Here is an 18,930-nt window from a genome sequence, read left to right as displayed (position 1 = left end):
GCAGTGTCTCCCTGTCCTCATACTTCTATATATTCTTCTGTAATAGATAACTATACTCTGTCATTGCAATCTACACTACAGCTCAAAAGTTTGAAGTCAATTTTCACCTGGTTTATAACCATGTGATCAGTCCACACAGCAGTGATGGTTACTAAAAATGGGCCCATGTATAAGTGTGTAGACATTTCCTAATGCATCATGGGTGATTTAACTTAAATGATTCATTAAACACACATCTGTGAAAACATTACTGGTAAGCTTTGTGTAATATTATGTTAAAGTAAATGTAAGTTATTAATTAAAAGACGACTGTTTCAGTCTGACCACAAACTTTTGAGCAGTAGTGTGTGTTGTATGCATGTGTCTGTCTGTATCTGACCAGGATTTTGTCATCAGTGTCAACAAAACGCTCATTTTTTTAGCCGCGTTTGTCGTCAAAATTGAGTTGGAGTGTTTAACTCTGATGGCAATCTCTCCCTAACAAGTCCACTTTATTGCGTGCTCATTTTCTCCTATTAGTGGCTCATAGGAGTCTAACTAATGAACTGTATGCATGTTTCCTAATCTGTCACACTTATCAGTGGCTCATGGTTGTTTAAGGCCTATGTCTGTACTTGACCACAGAGGCAGAGCATCATTCAACCTGCCAGCTGCCTATCTTGGGAGCTTTTCAAGGATGACAGACTCCACTTTCTCTGCAGCAAGACAGCTCATAACTTTTTTACAGTGTCTCCCTGTCCTCATACTTCTATATATTCTTCTGTAATAGATAACTATACTTTATCATTGCAATCTACACTACAGCTCAAAAGTTTGAAGTCAATTTTCACCTGGTTTATAACCATGTGATCGGTCCACACAGCAGTGATGGTTACTAAAAATGGGCCCATGTATAAGTGTGTAGACATTTCCTAATGCATCATGGGTGATTTAACTTAAATGATTCATTAAACACACATCTGTGAAAACATTACTGGTAAGCTTTGTGTAATATTATGTTAAAGTAAATGTAAGTTATTAATTAAAATACGACTGGTTCAGTCTGACCACAAACTTTTGAGCAGTAGTGTGTGTTGTATGCATGTGTCTGTCTGTATCTGACCAGGATTTTGTCATCAGTGTCAACAAAACGCTCATTTTTTTAGCCGCGTTTGTGATCAAAAATTGAGTTGGAGTGTTTAGCTCTGATGGCAATCTCTCCCTAACAAGTCCACTTTATTGCGTGCTCATTTTCTCCTATTAGTGGCTCATAGGAGTCTAACTAATGAACTGTATGCATGTTTCCTAATCTGTCACGCTTATCAGTGGCTCATGGTTGCTTAAGGCCTATGTCTGTACTTGACCACAGAGGCAGAGCATCATTCAACCTGCCAGCTGCCTATTTTGGGAGCTTTTCAAGGATGACAGACTCCACTTTCTCTGCAGCAAGACAGCTCATAACTTTTTTTGCAGTGTCTCCCTGTCCTCATACTTCTATATATTCTTCTGTAATAGATAACTATACACTATCATTGCAATCTACACTACAGCTCAAAAGTTTGAAGTCAATTTTCACCTGGTTTATAACCATGTGATCAGTCCACACAGCAGTGATGGTTACTAAAAATGGGCCCATGTATAAGTGTGTAGACATTTCCTAATGCATCATGGGTGATTTAACTTAAATGATTCATTAAACACACATGTGTGAAAACATTACTGGTAAGCTTTGTGTAATATTATGTTAAAGTAAATGTAAGTTATTAATTAAAAGACGACTGTTTCAGTCTGACCACAAACTTTTGAGCAGTAGTGTGTGTTGTATGCATGTGTCTGTCTGTATCTGACCAGGATTTTGTCATCAGTGTCAACAAAACGCTCAATTTTTTAGCCGCGTTTGTGATCAAAAATTGAGTTGGAGTGTTTAGCTCTGATGGCAATCTCTCCCTAACAAGTCCACTTTATTGCGTGCTCATTTTCTCCTATTAGTGGCTCATAGGAGTCTAACTAATGAACTGTATGCATGTTTCCTAATCTGTCACGCTTATCAGTGGCTCATGGTTCCTTAAGGCCTATGTCTGTACTTGACCACAGAGGCAGAGCATCATTCAACCTGCCAGCTGCCTATCTTGGGAGCTTTTCAAGGATGACAGACTCCACTTTCTCTGCAGCAAGACAGCTCATAACTTTTTTACAGTGTCTCCCTGTCCTCATACTTCTATATATTCTTCTGTAATAGATAACTATACTTTATCATTCCAATCTACACTACAGCTCAAAAGTTTGAAGGCAATTTTCACCTGGTTTATAACCATGTGATCGGTCCACACAGCAGTGATGGTTACTAAAAATGGGCCCATGTATAAGTGTGTAGACATTTCCTAATGCATCATGGGTGATTTAACTTAAATGATTCATTGAACACACATCTGTGAAAACATTACTGGTAAGCTTTGTGTAATATTATGTTAAAGTAAATGTAAGTTATTAATTAAAAGACAACTGTTTCAGTCTGACCACAAACTTTTGAGCAGAAGTGTGTGTTGTATGCATGTGTCTGTCTGTATCTGACCAGGATTTTGTCATCAGTGTCAACAAAACGCTCATTTTTTTAGCCGCGTTTGTCGTCAAAATTGAGTTGGAGTGTTTAACTCTGATGGCAATCTCTCCCTAACAAGTCCACTTTATTGCGTGCTCATTTTCTCCTATTAGTGGCTCATAGGAGTCTAACTAATGAACTGTATGCATGTTTCCTAATCTGTCACGCTTATCAGTGGCTCATGGTTGCTTAAGGCCTATGTCTGTACTTGACCACAGAGGCAGAGCATCATTCAACCTGCCAGCTGCCTATCTTGGGAGCTTTTCAAGGATGACAGACTCCACTTTCTCTGCAGCAAGACAGCTCATAACTTTTTTACAGTGTCTCCCTGTCCTCATACTTCTATATATTCTTCTGTAATAGATAACTATACACTATCATTGCAATCTACACTACAGCTCAAAAGTTTGAAGTCAATTTTCACCTGGTTTATAACCATGTGATCGGTCCACACAGCAGTGATGGTTACTAAAAATGGGCCCATGTATAAGTGTGTAGACATTTCCTAATGCATCATGGGTGATTTAACTTAAATGATTCATTGAACACACATCTGTGAAAACATTTCTGATCATTTTCCTGTAATATTATGTTAAAGTAAATGTAAGTTATTAATTAAAAGACGACTGTTTCAGTCTGACCACAAACTTTTGAGCAGAAGTGTGTGTTGTATGCATGTGTCTGTCTGTATCTGACCAGGATTTTGTCATCAGTGTCAACAAAACGCTCATTTTTTTAGCCGTGTTTGTCGTCAAAATTGAGTTGGAGTGTTTAACTCTGATGGCAATCTCTCCCTAACAAGTCCACTTTATTGCGTGCTCATTTTCTCCTATTAGTGGCTCATAGGAGTCTAACTAATGAACTGTATGCATGTTTCCTAATCTGTCACGCTTATCAGTGGCTCATGGTTGCTTAAGGCCTATGTCTGTACTTGACCACAGAGGCAGAGCATCATTCAACCTGCCAGCTGCCTATTTTGGGAGCTTTTCAAGGATGACAGACTCCACTTTCTCTGCAGCAAGACAGCTCATAACTTTTTTGCAGTGTCTCCCTGTCCTCATACTTCTATATATGCTTCTGTAATAGATAACTATACTTTATCATTGCAATCTACACTACAGCTCAAAAGTTTGAAGTCAATTTTCACCTGGTTTATAACCATGTGATCAGTCCACACAGCAGTGATGGTTACTAAAAATGGGCCCATGTATAAGTGTGTAGACATTTCCTAATGCATCATGGGTGATTTAACTTAAATGATTCATTAAACACACATGTGTGAAAACATTACTGGTAAGCTTTGTGTAATATTATGTTAAAGTAAATGTAAGTTATTAATTAAAAGACGACTGTTTCAGTCTGACCACAAACTTTTGAGCAGTAGTGTGTGTTGTATGCATGTGTCTGTCTGTATCTGACCAGGATTTTGTCATCAGTGTCAACAAAACGCTCATTTTTTTAGCCGCGTTTGTCGTCAAAATTGAGTTGGAGTGTTTAACTCTGATGGCAATCTCTCCCTAACAAGTCCACTTTATTGCGTGCTCATTTTCTCCTATTAGTGGCTCATAGGAGTCTAACTAATGAACTGTATGCATGTTTCCTAATCTGTCATGCTTATCAGTGGCTCATGGTTGCTTAAGGCCTATGTCTGTACTTGACCACAGAGGCAGAGCATCATTCAACCTGCCAGCTGCCTATCTTGGGAGCTTTTCAAGGATGACAGACTCCACTTTCTCTGCAGCAAGACAGCTCATAGCTTTTTTACAGTGTCTCCCTGTCCTCATACTTCTATATATTCTTCTGTAATAGATAACTATACTTTATCATTGCAATCTACACTACAGCTCAAAAGTTTGAAGTCAATTTTCACCTGGTTTATAACCATGTGATCAGTCCACACAGCAGTGATGGTTACTAAAAATGGGCCCATGTATAAGTGTGTAGACATTTCCTAATGCATCATGTGTGATTTAACTTAAATGATTCATTGAACACACATCTGTGAAAACATTTCTGATCATTTTCCTGTAACGTTATGTTAAAGTAAATGTAAGTTATTAATTAAAAGACGACTGTTTCAGTCTGACCACAAACTTTTGAGCAGTAGTGTGTGTTGTATGCATGTGTCTGTCTGTATCTGACCAGGATTTTGTCATCAGTGTCAACAAAACGCTCATTTTTTTAGCCGCGTTTGTGATCAAAAATTGAGTTGGAGTGTTTAACTCTGATGGCAATCTCTCCCTAACAAGTCCACTTTATTGCGTGCTCATTTTCTCCTATTAGTGGCTCATAGGAGTCTAACTAATGAACTGTATGCATGTTTCCTAATCTGTCACGCTTATCAGTGGCTCATGGTTGCTTAAGGCCTATGTCTGTACTTGACCACAGAGGCAGAGCATCATTCAACCTGCCAGCTGCCTATTTTGGGAGCTTTTCAAGGATGACAGACTCCACTTTCTCTGCAGCAAGACAGCTCATAACTTTTTTGCAGTGTCTCCCTGTCCTCATACTTCTATATATTCTTCTGTAATAGATAACTATACTTTATCATTGCAATCTACACTACAGCTCAAAAGTTTGAAGTCAATTTTCACCTGGTTTATAACCATGTGATCAGTCCACACAGCAGTGATGGTTACTAAAAATGGGCCCATGTATAAGTGTGTAGACATTTCCTAATGCATCATGGGTGATTTAACTTAAATGATTCATTAAACACACATCTGTGAAAACATTACTGGTAAGCTTTGTGTAATATTATGTTAAAGTAAATGTAAGTTATTAATTAAAAGACGACTGTTTCAGTCTGACCACAAACTTTTGAGCAGTAGTGTGTGTTGTATGCATGTGTCTGTCTGTATCTGACCAGGATTTTGTCATCAGTGTCAACAAAACGCTCATTTTTTTAGCCGCGTTTGTGATCAAAAATTGAGTTGGAGTGTTTAACTCTGATGGCAATCTCTCCCTAACAAGTCCACTTTATTGCGTGCTCATTTTCTCCTATTAGTGGCTCATAGGAGTCTAACTAATGAACTGTATGCATGTTTCCTAATCTGTCACGCTTATCAGTGGCTCATGGTTGCTTAAGGCCTATGTCTGTACTTGACCACAGAGGCAGAGCATCATTCAACCTGCCAGCTGCCTATCTTGGGAGCTTTTCAAGGATGACAGATTCCACTTTCTCTGCAGCAAGACAGCTCATAACTTTTTTACAAAATTACGAATAAACTGCATTTTTTAAAAGTACCTTTAACAGAAATGTAGACTGACAAGTAACTCAACCTTTAACACAGTGATCAGTAGAGAAGAAAGAAAATAACCCATTTCAAAATTTCTAGTTCAGATCAAAATTATTGTTCTGATTAAGGAAACAGTAAATCTGGCCACATTATTGTCCCGATCCTCCAATTTTCCCTTTCCAATGTGACTCAATAAAATTCAACTTTTTTTTAAATAAAAGCAGTTGCACACCCAGATATTTCTTACAGTAAGAATCCTCCAACAACCTTTTAAAAGAAATTTTTTTGTCTTTCCTCAATTTTGAGACCAACTGAACCCACAAACCTGAAGCTGCAGACCCCAAACTAACCAAATTTAATGTTTCCTTAATCAGCACAGTAATTTTTAAGTCTTTATGTGTTATGTTTACTCACAGTTTTGATGCTTGCTTCTTCGACTTGATCCACGATTAGCTCTGCACCATCGCTCTGCTGTTTTCTGTCTCCTCATGCTTCTCCTTCATGCGTTCTGTCCTCAAATATAATCCAACCTGCCTCCTTGTTTCCTCCTTGACTTGTATTTGCAAAATTTCCAGTTAAATTAAGAGTAATCCAGAAAAGTTTTCCTGCTTCAAAAGCTCTTCCAGTTGCCTGTCTTCTTGTCCTCCTTCAAATGTGCATTTTATGTATTTGTATTTATTTGACTTCATATTGCCATGGCAACATAACACAGAGAATCATGGTAGATTAAAGAAGGTGGTTCTGTCCTCTACAGAAATGCTGGTGTTCCATAGTGATTTAAAAGTACACTGTAAAATGTAATATTGTGTTTAATTAAAAATATTAAATAGGCTGAACTCAGTTTTTTTCATATTGCCATGGCAACATAACACAGAGCATCATGGTAGATTAAAGCAGGTGGTTCTGTCCTCTACAGAAATGCTGGTGCTCCATAGTGATTTAAAAGTACACTGTAAAATGTAATATTGTGTTTAATTAAAAATATTAAATAGGCTGAACTCAGTTTTTTTTATCAATTTGTTATTAGAACTCGATTTAAATAAGTTTCACCAGTACATTTTATGCAAAAACGCTGATAAACTCAATTTATTTGAGTTGTCTTAACTTAGAAAAACTAAGTAAGATGGAAGTTTTTCTTCTCAGTGCGGAAGGATGAAAGATGTGTTTTGAAAATGCCACGTCACTACCGTCCTCCTCCCTAGCACGGATCAGTCCGCATGTTCATGGTGCCAGCATTTTTTATGGAATATGTTGAGCAAACCTAGAAAAGCGTCAGCTCAAGAGATTATTGTTGTCATTGCTGTGGATCTTTACCTGATACACTGACTTGGTGAGTAAATGTTTACTCTTATTCAAACTGATTTTGTGGCTTCTCTTAGTTTAGCACCAGGTTTATAATCGTGCTAGCTAGCTAGTTAGTGTTAGCCTAGCGTTGCTGCTGCGGCTGGGCTCATGTTACTTAAAAATTAACACCACAGCCTTAAAAACCTTATATAAAAATATGTCTGTGAAATTTTCTGTTGATTGTTTGAAATAAAAAAAGTGAGATAAGAGCCCAGACAAAATTCTTCGGAGGGGGGTTTGAAAACAATAAGCCAGGACTCGCGGACTCTTATCAAGCCTTGACCTCCCGGTCAGCTATCGCGCTGGTGGATAACAGAGCTCTCCGAAAACGTGGAAGCACTTTTGCAAGTATGTGATATTTTGATAAATTAAGTAGATATTTGAGCATTACACAGCTACATTCTCCGCTGAAAATATCTTAAAAGGTTATTTTGTGACCCAAAAAGGGTAATCTGGGGAAAAGGAGGATCGCATATGTCGGCCACGGTTGTCGGAGCCTGCGCTACTTGTAAGCGCGGCAATGGCGGAGGAGCGCAGCTAAAAAACGTATTACCTTTTCTGGGTCACAAAATCAACTTTTAAGATATTTTCAGGCGAGAATGTAGCTGTCGAAAGTTCAAATATCTGCTCGATTTATCAAGACATCACATATTTGCAAAAATGCCCCGACGTTTTCCGAGACTTCCATTTTTTTCATGCTTTGTGGCACCTTGAACATCTGTGGCATCTATTAATGTCAAATCTAGCCTTTATTTAACAACATAAGCAAACTCTGTGACAATGATTGCACAGCCATTAAGGATCAAATCGGTTTCTGAAAAATGTTCTGTTTTTTTCTCCCTCTGCTTGCTTCTGTCTTTGAGGCTCGGGACCAGCACTCCTGCTGTTGGACAGAAAGACATCAACTCAGTGGTAAGTATTTTGGTTTTCCAATATATTAGCAACTGTCAGTGACATTTATATTAAAATGATGCTTTCATGACATTATTGTGTGTTGGGTGGTGGTCACGGCTATCCAGATTGACAATTGGGACATTGAATATCACCTCTCCGGTGGGGAGGGAGCCTGAGATTGTCCAAATTGGAGTCTGTTTTATACCAAATGCAGAAAAAAAAAATGTTTTAAGAAAGCAATTAAGTTCATGTTCCAAAAAATATGATTGTTTGCTTGCAGGACAACAGGAGAGATGAGTCCTCCGTCACAGATGGTGTGGTCAGTGAAGATGGTCGCCTGCAAGTTCAAGCTCATTGCATCTCCAACCCACATCCACTGCCACTGTACTTAAGGGAAGTTAAAGACTTTCTTCTGCACCTACATTTGGGTCACCTCGATCCATGATAGTCATTCAGGCAGTAATGCCTGGACTGGAAACAAGCCATCCTTAAAATATTACAACATTCCAGCTCATGTGTTGGAATGCAAAACAAATGTGTTGTTTAAATTAGAGACTGCATTTGTGACAGAACAACAACTATTTTATTTTGATTATATAAGTAATGTAAGTACAAAACAAACTTGTGGTAGGCCTAAACTTATTTTCAGAATAACTAAATCTGAGACTTTGTTTCATTGTAAGATTATAACAGTGATGGCAATATAATTGTTTGTTGTCCAGCAGAACAGTGTCCAGTATGTTGGCTGTTATACTTTGTTGTGTTTGAAAATAAAAGTTGGTCTGATTTTAACATCCTTACAAAAAGTGTTGTTAATTATTTTTAACCATATTCAGGTTACCACGAATTGTTTTTCATTTAGTTGAACATGAAATGTTTGTCAGTACACTGAAAAAAATGTTTTTTTGGCCCTGTAATTATTATTTCAATTAGCTATATAAATTTTACAAAAAAATACAAATTCAGTGCTATTACTTTAAAATAGCAGTTTTTCTTGTAGTGCATTACTTGAGGATTGTTTGTAATTATGTGTCCTCAGTTTTGTATGTAAATTGAATCATTCGATCCAAGTAATATTCACTAAACCAATTCATTGGCTTAATTAGTTGATATTTCCAAGTAAAATGTAATGGAGTGACATCAGTGAATATGGCCACCTTCTCTGCATTCGGAGCATGACGTCAAAGCCCCTCCCCACATTTGAGCGGTCTTTCTTCAGACATACCATGGTTCACATTTCGACGGTTGGCAGACTTGACGGAAATGGGAAGAAGTAGAACCATGAATGTAAGTTTTAAGCGGAACAAACTTTGTACGTTCCTGTTGGCTCACCTACTTAAGTCAGTTTCTCCGCACTGAAAGAAGCTGCGCTAGCAAATAGTGTATTTTCCTGCTAGACTTGCTGACTAACTTTCCTGGCAGGAGGTATGTCCAGAATTTCCCACAGCACTTTACAGCTTAGATGGCCACCTAAACAACACACGCCTGCTGCCTTAACTAACGTCTTTGTGAATAAAACGACCACGGTCCAGTTTAAAATAATTGCTGCACAGCTGCCATGAGGTGTATTTTGAAAAATAACAAAACAAAAAACGATATACGCACTCGATTTCACTCAAGTCTTCATATTGACCTGTTTTAAATTTGCCACCGAACTAACATATGTAAAAAAAAATAATAATAATATCAGTGTGCATCCTTGAGTTAGTAGAAATTAGTTGAAAAGCATATAGATAACCTTTTTTTTTCTTTTTTTACAGAACATAGGACCTTCTGACTGCTAATTTGAACTCCACAAGGTAAGATCAAATTAGTAACGATTAGGTTTAACTTGTCACATAATTTGTCTGTTTAAGGTGCCACAACATGAGATGGATGTGTAAGATATGTAGCTTTGAGTCAGAGAAGAGGTTGGGATTGTTAAAACACTACAGACTAAAGCATGGAAATGGTGGTCGCAGCCAGTCAGTCCCTTGTCTTCACACTGATTGCCCTTGCTCGTTTAAAACATTTAATGCCCTTAAGACCCATTTGTCTCGACACCATGTGAAGATGGTCACACAAAGTGGACCTCTTTCATTTACTTGTCTACTTTGCTGCTCTGTTTTTTTTAATTCAGAGAAGCAGTATTTTGAGCATCTTAACAACCACTTAAGGAAGTTTGAAGTAGTTGCATGTGTCTTCAAAGACTGCAACTTCAGTACAAATATTTATTCCACCTTTGCTACACATAGACACAGAAAACACCAGTCACACACCCTTGAGGATTTTAAAACTGAAGTATTAAAAAGCAAACCTAATGAACCCATGTTTGCTCAGGATGAGACCTATGTGGAAGAGAGCTTAGAGCTTTGGGATGGGGAACCACAGGAGTTGTCTCAAGATATAAAAGAGAAATTTGGCCATCTATTTTTAAAGTTAGAAAGCATGTTCAATGTCCCAAACAAATGCATTGATGAAATGGTAGATGAGCTTCAGTTTATATCCACCTCTGCATCTGGTCCACTTTTAAGAGATGTGGTGGTGTCCACCTTGAAAAGTCATAACTGTGATCTGGATCCAGCCATTATCTCAGATTTAGTGAAAAATCTTTGTGAGACACACCCTATAAGTACTGCCTTGGGGACAGGTGGCCCTTTCACAACTTATTACAAGAGAAGAGAATTTATGAAGAAGCATTTTTCAGTTGTTGAACCAGAAGAACACATACTTGATAAAAAAAAGGGCAAAACCTTCCAGTATGTCCCAATATTGCCCTCCTTGGTGCAGGTCCTAAGTAAGTCTTTTCAAGAAAACACATTTGAAGGTGAAAAACTGAAAATGACTTTAAGTACCAGACATTTCGTGATGGATCTCACTATCAAAACAACAAGTTTTTCTCTGTAGAGGAGAACAGAGTGAGTCTCATCCTGTACATTGATGACTTTGAGGTATGTAATCCTCTTGGGACATCTCGAAAAAAGCACAAAGTCACAGCTGTCTATTGGGTGTTGGGAAACATTCCGGTGCAGTTACGTTCCACATTGACATCAATCTACCTTGCAATTCTGTGTAAGGCTGAAGACACCAAGCAGTTTGGATTCCAGCGAGTTTTAGAGCCACTGTTAACAGATATCCAAAGCTTGGAGAAAGATGGTCTTTTTGTTCCAGCGTTAGGGAAAGCCATTAAAGGGACTGTGGTCAGTGTGGTGGCAGATAATTTGGGGGCGCACTCTGTGGCAGGATTTGTCGAAAGCTTTGCAGGGTCATACATCTGCCGGTTTTGTGTTGGGGAGCGATCCAAGTTTCAGTCCAATGAAGTGAGATCTGGGTCTTTTCATCAAAGAACCAAAGATCAACATACACTGCATGTACAGACAGCTGTGTCTAGTCCAGATCACCCTCATTGTTATGGTGTAAAAAAACAGTGTGCATTGTCAGAAAAACTTGAGCATTTTCATGTTACATCTGGTTACCCTCCAGATGTTTTACATGATCTGCTGGAGGGCATTGTTCCAGTGGAACTGGCTTTGGCATTTGATAACTTGATCAAGAAAAAATATTTTTCTCTCATGGAACTGAATGATGCCATTTCCAATTTCCCATACAAGTGGAGTGATAAAACAAATCGCCCTCATCTCATTCCTGCTAACTTTTCGACTCGAAAATCAGTAGGGGGCAACGCACATGAAAATTGGTGCTTATTACGTCTTTTGCCTCTGATTATAGGTTTAAAAGTACCCCAACAAGAGCCTGTATGGCAGATGCTGATGACACTGAAAGACATTGTGGACCTTGTCATGTCTCGAGCCCATACTGAAGAAAGCATTTGCTATCTTGACAGCATCATTTCAGAACACCGAAGCAGATTCCTTGATGTTTTCCCCCAACATAAGCTCATTCCCAAGCACCATTTCCTTGAGCACTATCCTCAGCTCATTCGGGAATTTGGCCCCCTAGCTGCCCTCTGGACAATGAGATTCGAGGCCAAACACAGCTTTTTCAAGAAGGTGGTAAGACACACTGGTTGTTTCAGGAATATTTTGCTGTCTCTTGCAAATAAGCACCAGCTCATGGTTGCATATCATCAATCACATTCTGTCAAACCATCACTTGCAGTCACAAAAACAACAGAGGTCTCTTTAGATGTGCTTAAGGATGATCTAAAAGACCTGGTGAAATGCAGATTCCCTGCTGTTACAGCTGTGCATGTTGCCAATAATGTGTGCAGTTTAGGCACCAACTATGCAGTGGGAATGTTGTTGTGTTGTGGTTCCACTGCAGGACTGCCTGACTTTTCTGAAGTGTTACAGATAATGGTGATTTGTAACAAACTGACTTTTTTCGTGAGACAACAAAATACATGGTACAATGAACACCTGAGGAGTTATGAGCTGGAGAACACAGTGAGTGTGCAGTTACTTGAGCAAAGAGAGCTTAAAGATTTTTATCCTTTGGCTTCATACACCCTTGCAGGAAGACGCCTGACGACTTTAAAGCACCACATTTGCCTATCTTTTTGAAATGTGAGGAGAGAAGCTTGTGAATAAATGTCTGTATTTCTCTTCTGTTGTTGCAGCTTCTTCCTGTTGATATGGCACCCTCAGCGAAACTGCGGATAATTTTTGGGGAGGATGATGTCCACAAACTACTTTTACCTGCAGGCATCCCAAGCACACTTCAGGACCTCAATGATGTTCTTCGAGAGACATTTGATATTACAGGACCATTCACTGTTATGTACCAGGACATGGATTTCGATGGTCAGTTCTTCACTTTGACCTCGATTGAGGAAGTACAAGATAAAGCTAACCTCAAAGTAGTAAAAACTGAACCAGTAATCTTAAGTCTCACTACTGTGGACATGTCAGAAGTCGAATCTCCAGTTCCACTATCTACAGAAGCAAGCTCCTCCTCATCTGTATGCGACACAATCCTGTTGTCCTCCCCAGATGAGAGTGGACCATCCTACAGGTCTAAGCCATGGCCATTTAAGTTTGAAATACCAGACTTCTCTTATGATATAGACCTTGCACTGGAAGCAGGAAAGCAAGCTTATGAAAATGATGGCACACTTTTGAACAACCCAAGCGTAACTAGTAGCATTCTTGAGAAGCTTGCAGAGACTATATTTGGCTTCACAGCATATCCAACTGGTGTCCAGATTTTAGCTGTTGCTGAAGCCTTGGTAGCAAAATACCCATGCCTCAAAGAGCCAGGGTCTTTTAATGGCCTATATGGTTGGCAACAGAGGATAAAGTATAAAATGGGCAACTACAGGGCAAAGTTAAGAGGTCGCCAATTAGCCATTCCAGAGCTCGAGGTGAACACACTGAAGAGACGATGCTCCAGTGAAGAGGGTTCACTTAAAGGCTTTAAAAGGGCCAAAAAAGCTGAAGTCAACTATCTGCCACCACTGCCATTCGGTGAGACTGAGGAAACCTTAGAGATGGAGAGACTAGATTTGCTGAAGGAAATGAAGAAGAAGAACAATGAGAGGGCAATTAATGAGAAAATGGAGAAGTCTTTCGCTATGAGAAAAAAAGAGGTTGTCAAGGATTGCCCCGCAATCCAAGACCTCTTAGAGAGGTGGCCTTCTCTGTTCTGTGAAAATCAGGTAAATCCAGTTCTTGTTCATGCAGCAACTAAGTGTATGTGAGATCTCATGAGTCATCTTTGACATGATTTTGTGTTTTATCTCTCATTTCAGATCAAAGAGGAGTTTAAGCGAATAACCACAATCCATCTGGAGCGAACGTTTTTGTCCAGATTGGACGGGTACACCACCAAACTCCTGGAGATATTTCGAAGGAAGGGCGGGACTGCAGGGACCAAAATAAAACCAATGTTGGACTCACTCAATAAGGTAAAATTTTAAATTATTTTAATTACATAATCTAATGGAAAAGATGAGGTCATACACACTGAGAATGTATCACTCTTATTTAAAGGACAAGTTTGTTATTTTAAACTTAAAGCTTTGTTTTCAGATTGTTTATGATGAAATCGAACGATTTTGATTGAAATTTGGACACATGCTGCTGGCCGGAGCTTTTTTGGTTTCTGTGGTAGCACACCCCCACCTCCACAATGGCTTCATACAAAGACGTGAAACTCACCGAGTGGTCAAGGGTGTTCACTGATATGTTCACACACAAATCGTTGCAAAAATGCTTTCCAACAGGTGTTTTACCATTTGTTGTAAAACTGGACCTATTTTTTCAAACGCCTTACACCTGTACATTCTTCCGCCGAGAGCTTGAATAATAGAATGGAATAGCGGCGGACTAATACCGTACATCACAGCACATCTAATACAAGTCAATGGAGTTGGACAAAAACTACAATAAAAACCAGTTGGAAAGTATCTTTTGCAGCGATTTTTGTGTGAACATATCAGTGAACACTTCTGACCACTCGGTGAGTTTCACGTCTTTGTAAACGACAGTTTTATGCGTTTTAGGAAGGATTGTTCCAGTGCACCTATGAAGCCATTGTGGAGGTGGGGGTGTGCTACCACAGAAACCAAAAAAACTCGGGCCAGCAGCATGTGTCCAAATTTCAATCAAAATCGTTCGATTTCATCATAAACTGAAAACAGGGCTTTAAGTGTAAAATACTGAACTTGTCCTTTATTCTGATCAGTGTCTGTGTTGGCTGAAACTGTTCTCCTGATCCTGACACTGTGGCCACAATTAACAATTTATGCACATGATTGTCTCTACAAGTGTATACAAACCTGTCATCTCTCCCTTAATATGCGCTCAAAAGCAGAGAAATTTACAGAATTTTCAAAGTGACCCTCTGAGTGCAGCGAGATCCCTTCCTGCTGCCCATAGACTCCAATACAATTATTTCCCAAAATATTACTCTTGTGTGTGGGAATTCCTGTCCTTGACTGGTTAATATTGTGATAGGAGGTACTGATATGTTGCAAAAAATTCATTTGCATGTCCAGTGATGAGGCAGAAAACTTTCCTCACTGGGCAGAGACAGTTTCTGGACCCACAGATTATGACATGCACTGGACTCTTGTCTTAACACACATCGTTGAGAAATTCATGTTAAGTTGTACACTTCACAACGTTAGAATGTAGCTGCAGGCTTACATTCTCCATGGGTAACTTTCTGTTTACATCTGTATGTGCTGTTATGTATGTATGTTACATATGTTATGTTGTGTATTTTCTGCAATAAATTTTCTTTTTGGGTTTAATAGCATCATGTCGATGGCAGAAGGGACATTATCATTCGTTGCTTAGTTGAGTATCTTGGAGAGAGTGGAGAGGAGCTGATCAAAGACCATCAGGTATCTGATGATCATAATGACTGTATTAAAATTGTCTAACCTTATAATCTGGTCTTCACTTGTGATGATATATTGAAGGTCAAAGATTCTCTACACTCGTGATGTTTTTTAAAATAGACTCAAGATTAATATTTTCAATCAGGCTTTTAACTAATTTCTTAAATCTTTATGCTCTTACCCTTTATTTTTTAAATCATATTTAATCTTTATCTTATCTGCCTTAAACTTTAACTTGCCTTTTGTCTGGTTTTTTTCTGACTATTTAACGATCACTTATTAACTTTATTTTATGAGCAAAAGAGTATTTAATTTGATTATACCTTTATAACCTATTTTAATGATTTAATGGTTCTGGTCTACCAACACGCGTGCCGTCCCATGGACAGCTCCAGGCTGGATGGCCCCCAAAAGGGATTTTCTTTGTCTCAGGGTCAGCCTCTGTGAAGCACGTTCTGTAACTTTACGTATGAAAAGTGCCATATGAATATTGTTTGATTTGAGTATACTAAATTGAGTATACCTCTTTTTTATTTTTACATTTTTTTTTCTCTTAACCTTTTCTTTTACTTGGAATCTATTCTAGTTATTTCTAATTGTGGTTTGTTTGTTTTCACAGGAGGACGTCAGCCAAGAAGCATTGAAAGAGGACTGCAGTAATCACATGATGAAGATCATCGTAATCCATCCCAATGTGGCACAGGAAAACCAAGATCCTGTGAACGTGTCGGTCATCATTGAGGGGACAGAAATTCTGGAGGACTGCGGAAGTGTGACAAACGCTTGCCTCCTGCTCATGGGTGTCATCTATGCTGTCAACTTAAGTTACCCACTGAAACTGAAATATACGTTTGAGGCATTTCAGAAGCTGTTTCTTGAGCTTGACATCCTTAAAATGTCACCAAAGGTCCAGTCTCTCCACAAGAAACTTTTAGCGTGAGTGTTCCAGTATTATTTGTGCTTTTGTCCAGTACAATTAATTTGTTTGCATTTTGTCTGTTTTCTGACAGTAATTTCAAATGTTGCTCAGTTTTATACAAGTTCTTTCTGTCCTGAACGTTCTGAGAATGTCTGCAAAGGTAGTGATTGCAACTGTTAATGGACAGAGTTGATGTATGTGTTCTGAAAGTTGATTAGAAGAAAGGGGACAGTGCACACTGAGTTTTTGAATAGCATGTTTGTTTTTTTTTGTATATGTGTATATGCTCTGTTTTGAAATTTGCGATCAAGAAGTTCTATGGCCATGTTTTTTGTGGTTATAATGTTATGTAGATATTTTAAATATATCTATGCCATTTCAACTGTGAAATAAGTGTCTCTTAAGCTGCAAATATTTGTTTTGGAAAATATTGATTTATTATTTAATAGAATAATAAGAATATTTATCCAATTCGATTAATATTAACTAGTACATTCATAATAAATATTACTTAATAATTACATAGAATATAACAAAGAAAAGATGAGTAAGAAACACAAAGAAATATCAGCAATGTTCACTTGGGTTTTGTAATTGGATGCAATGGTATTCTGAGTAAAAGTTACAACCTATAGATGAGTATTGCCAGTGCAATTTACTTGTGTATTTCACATAAAAAATAGATGGTTCTAGTAAGTAAATATTACTTAGAAATAGCCCGAGTAAAGATTACAAGCACTTTCTGTGTGGAAAAAGTTGCCTAGCTTTTTTTAAGTAAATGTCACTCCAATTTTTTTTCAGTGTAGGTAAACAATTAGCACTGTACAGTCAGAAATATCAAGTTATTCTTAATACTGCAGACTTGCAATATTAGTCATCTTAAGTAAGCTTTACTTAGTTTTTTTTGAGGCAATGAGTTTCCTTAATTTTTTTGAGTTCTGGGAACTAACAAGGCTGTACAGTGTACTCAAAATGAGTAAGTTGCCCTAACTTGGTCATCTTACGTAAACTTGATCCAATTTCTTTTGAGTTCTGGGAACATATGAGCTTGTACAGAGTACTCAAAATAAACAAGTTGTCCTAATTTAGTCATTTTTAGCTAAGCTTTATTCAGTTTTTTTGAGGCAACGAGTTTCCTCAATTTTTTTGAGTTCTGGGAACGAATTAGATTTTACAGTGAAGCAGCCATCGGGAGATGGGCATACTGTGGCGACACAGGGATAGATGCAGTCATCAACAATGTTCAGGCTGGCTGTGATGTCAAGAAAATATCCCCCACATCATTACACCAATACAAGGCACATTCTTATGTTTACTCCAAATTCTGATCCTACCATCCCAATGTCTCACCACAAATTGAGATTCATCTGACCGGGCCACATTTTTCCAGTCTTTTGTTGAGCCCGTGAGAACTGTCTTTGTAGTTCCTGTCCTGCACTAACCGCACCTAGTTCAGTTGTTTGCATGTGCATCTAGAGATGCTCTTCTCCAAATCCACAACCTTGGTTATAATGAGAAACTACTTGACTTAATATTGTTTTCCTATCAGCTTGAAGCAATCAGGCATTTCTCCACTGACTTCTGACATAAAAAAAAGGGATTTTCACCCAGAGAACTCCCACTGCTGGATATTGTTTTTGGATCATTCTCTGTAAACCTTAGAGATGGTTGTGGTTATGTGGGGAAAATCCCAGTAGATCAGCAGTTTTTTGAAATACTCAGAAAAGCCCATGTGGCACCAAATTCCATCTTCGAAGTCACTTAAATCACCTTTATTCCCCATTCTGATTCACACCTTGATCGTGTGAGTGTATATAAACAAGTCCCTTTTTAACATAAACCTGGCTTATCCCAGACTCTTAACCACAAAGAAAAGGAAATGCATCTCCAGTAACAACTGAGAAACATCCCATGACTGTTGGAAGGTGAGCCTAGGAAGCCTGGAACTCAAAAAGTGATGTGACAAAAAACAGTAAAGAAAAAACAGGTTGTTATTTAAAGGATTAAACTCTAACTTGCTTTTATCCTCACTGTATTTACATTTGGAGCTTATGCTCATGTTTCAGCCGTTTTAGTAACCCGTCTCAAATTGTCCCACTTTTACTTTTTGGGGTTTAGTTAACCTGCACAGAAGTAACGTGAGCACTACTGATTAATGAGGAACCTGTTGTTATTCCTCCTTAAAAAAGGAACTCCTTTACAGTCAGTTGAACTATCATTTTTACTGAGTAGAATTGCCATTAATAGTGCGTCAACTGAAAATGCAAATGATACAACTACTCGCTTTGTGATGCCTGAACAGTTAGACATTTGCATGTTCAGCTGTTGTAATCTACAAGAACTATATTCAAACTACAATACATCAGTTTTTTTTTACATGGTACCTGGCATCCAATTCTTTTTAATTGATGTAGGAGGTTTATACAATTTATCCCACTAATAAATTCAGAATTCTCACATCTCTTCTCAGACTTGTCAGGTTTGTGGCTGGGGGCCTGAATAAGTGCAGTGCTGAGGTCATTTGGATGGGTACCTCTTATATTTTGGCTAAAAGTTGTTCTCTTATTAATGGATTCCCAAGCCTCTTACCCCTAATATTAATCTTACAACCAAGTTCCAAACACTAACCATAACACTAAATTATTTTCTTAACCTTGAAACCAGTGAGGGC

At 38.3% G+C, this 18,930-nt stretch overlaps 2 protein-coding genes across 3 annotated transcripts in view; one reads left to right on the top strand and one right to left on the bottom strand.

Annotated features, from left to right (window-relative positions):
• Positions 1-6,462, bottom strand: part of rtkn2 (rhotekin 2) — a 150,176-nt gene extending 143,714 nt beyond the window's left edge. Inside the window, exon 1 of the mRNA XM_085477285.1 lies at positions 6,232-6,462. The gene's annotated coding sequence lies outside the window, so the exon portion shown is untranslated. The remainder of the gene's footprint in view (positions 1-6,231) is intronic.
• Positions 6,463-6,977: 515 nt separating this feature from the next.
• LOC146695274 (uncharacterized) lies at positions 6,978-16,997 on the top strand. 2 transcript variants are annotated; one of them, XM_085477270.1, is made up of 8 exons: positions 6,978-7,147; positions 8,025-8,073; positions 8,336-9,342; positions 9,816-9,854; positions 12,614-13,651; positions 13,745-13,900; positions 15,254-15,343; positions 15,960-16,997. In XM_085477270.1, exons 5-8 carry the CDS (start codon positions 12,629-12,631, stop codon positions 16,278-16,280), a joined length of 1,590 nt encoding a protein of 529 aa, XP_085333396.1. In that variant the 5' UTR covers positions 6,978-7,147; positions 8,025-8,073; positions 8,336-9,342; positions 9,816-9,854; positions 12,614-12,628; the 3' UTR covers positions 16,281-16,997. The 2 variants fall into 2 exon arrangements, with proteins under 2 accessions (XP_085333396.1, XP_085333397.1); XM_085477271.1 differs by lacking the exons at positions 6,978-7,147; positions 8,025-8,073; positions 8,336-9,342; positions 9,816-9,854 and adding an exon at positions 11,462-12,047.
• Positions 16,998-18,930: the final 1,933 nt, after the last annotated feature.

This window comes from Copadichromis virginalis, linkage group LG13 (assembly GCF_057382275.1).
Source record: "Copadichromis virginalis isolate Kocher_CV1m ecotype Utaka linkage group LG13, C_Virginalis_male_GT1.1, whole genome shotgun sequence".
NCBI lineage: Eukaryota > Metazoa > Chordata > Actinopteri > Cichliformes > Cichlidae > Copadichromis > Copadichromis virginalis.
This window is presented reverse-complemented; position numbering and strand designations above follow the sequence as displayed.

What these genes read in the sequence shown, in the direction of transcription:
- LOC146695274 (XM_085477271.1), top strand. Translation starts at nt 11,607, where the DNA reads ATGGAACTGAATGATGCCATTTCCAATTTCCCATACAAGTGGAGTGAT. An exon ending in ACAGCTTTTTCAAGAAGGTG is followed by an intron (nt 12,048 to 12,613) that starts GTAAGACACACT and finishes CTGTTGTTGCAG; the next exon opens with CTTCTTCCTGTTGATATGGC. An exon ending in CTCTGTTCTGTGAAAATCAG is followed by an intron (nt 13,652 to 13,744) that starts GTAAATCCAGTT and finishes CTCTCATTTCAG; the next exon opens with ATCAAAGAGGAGTTTAAGCG.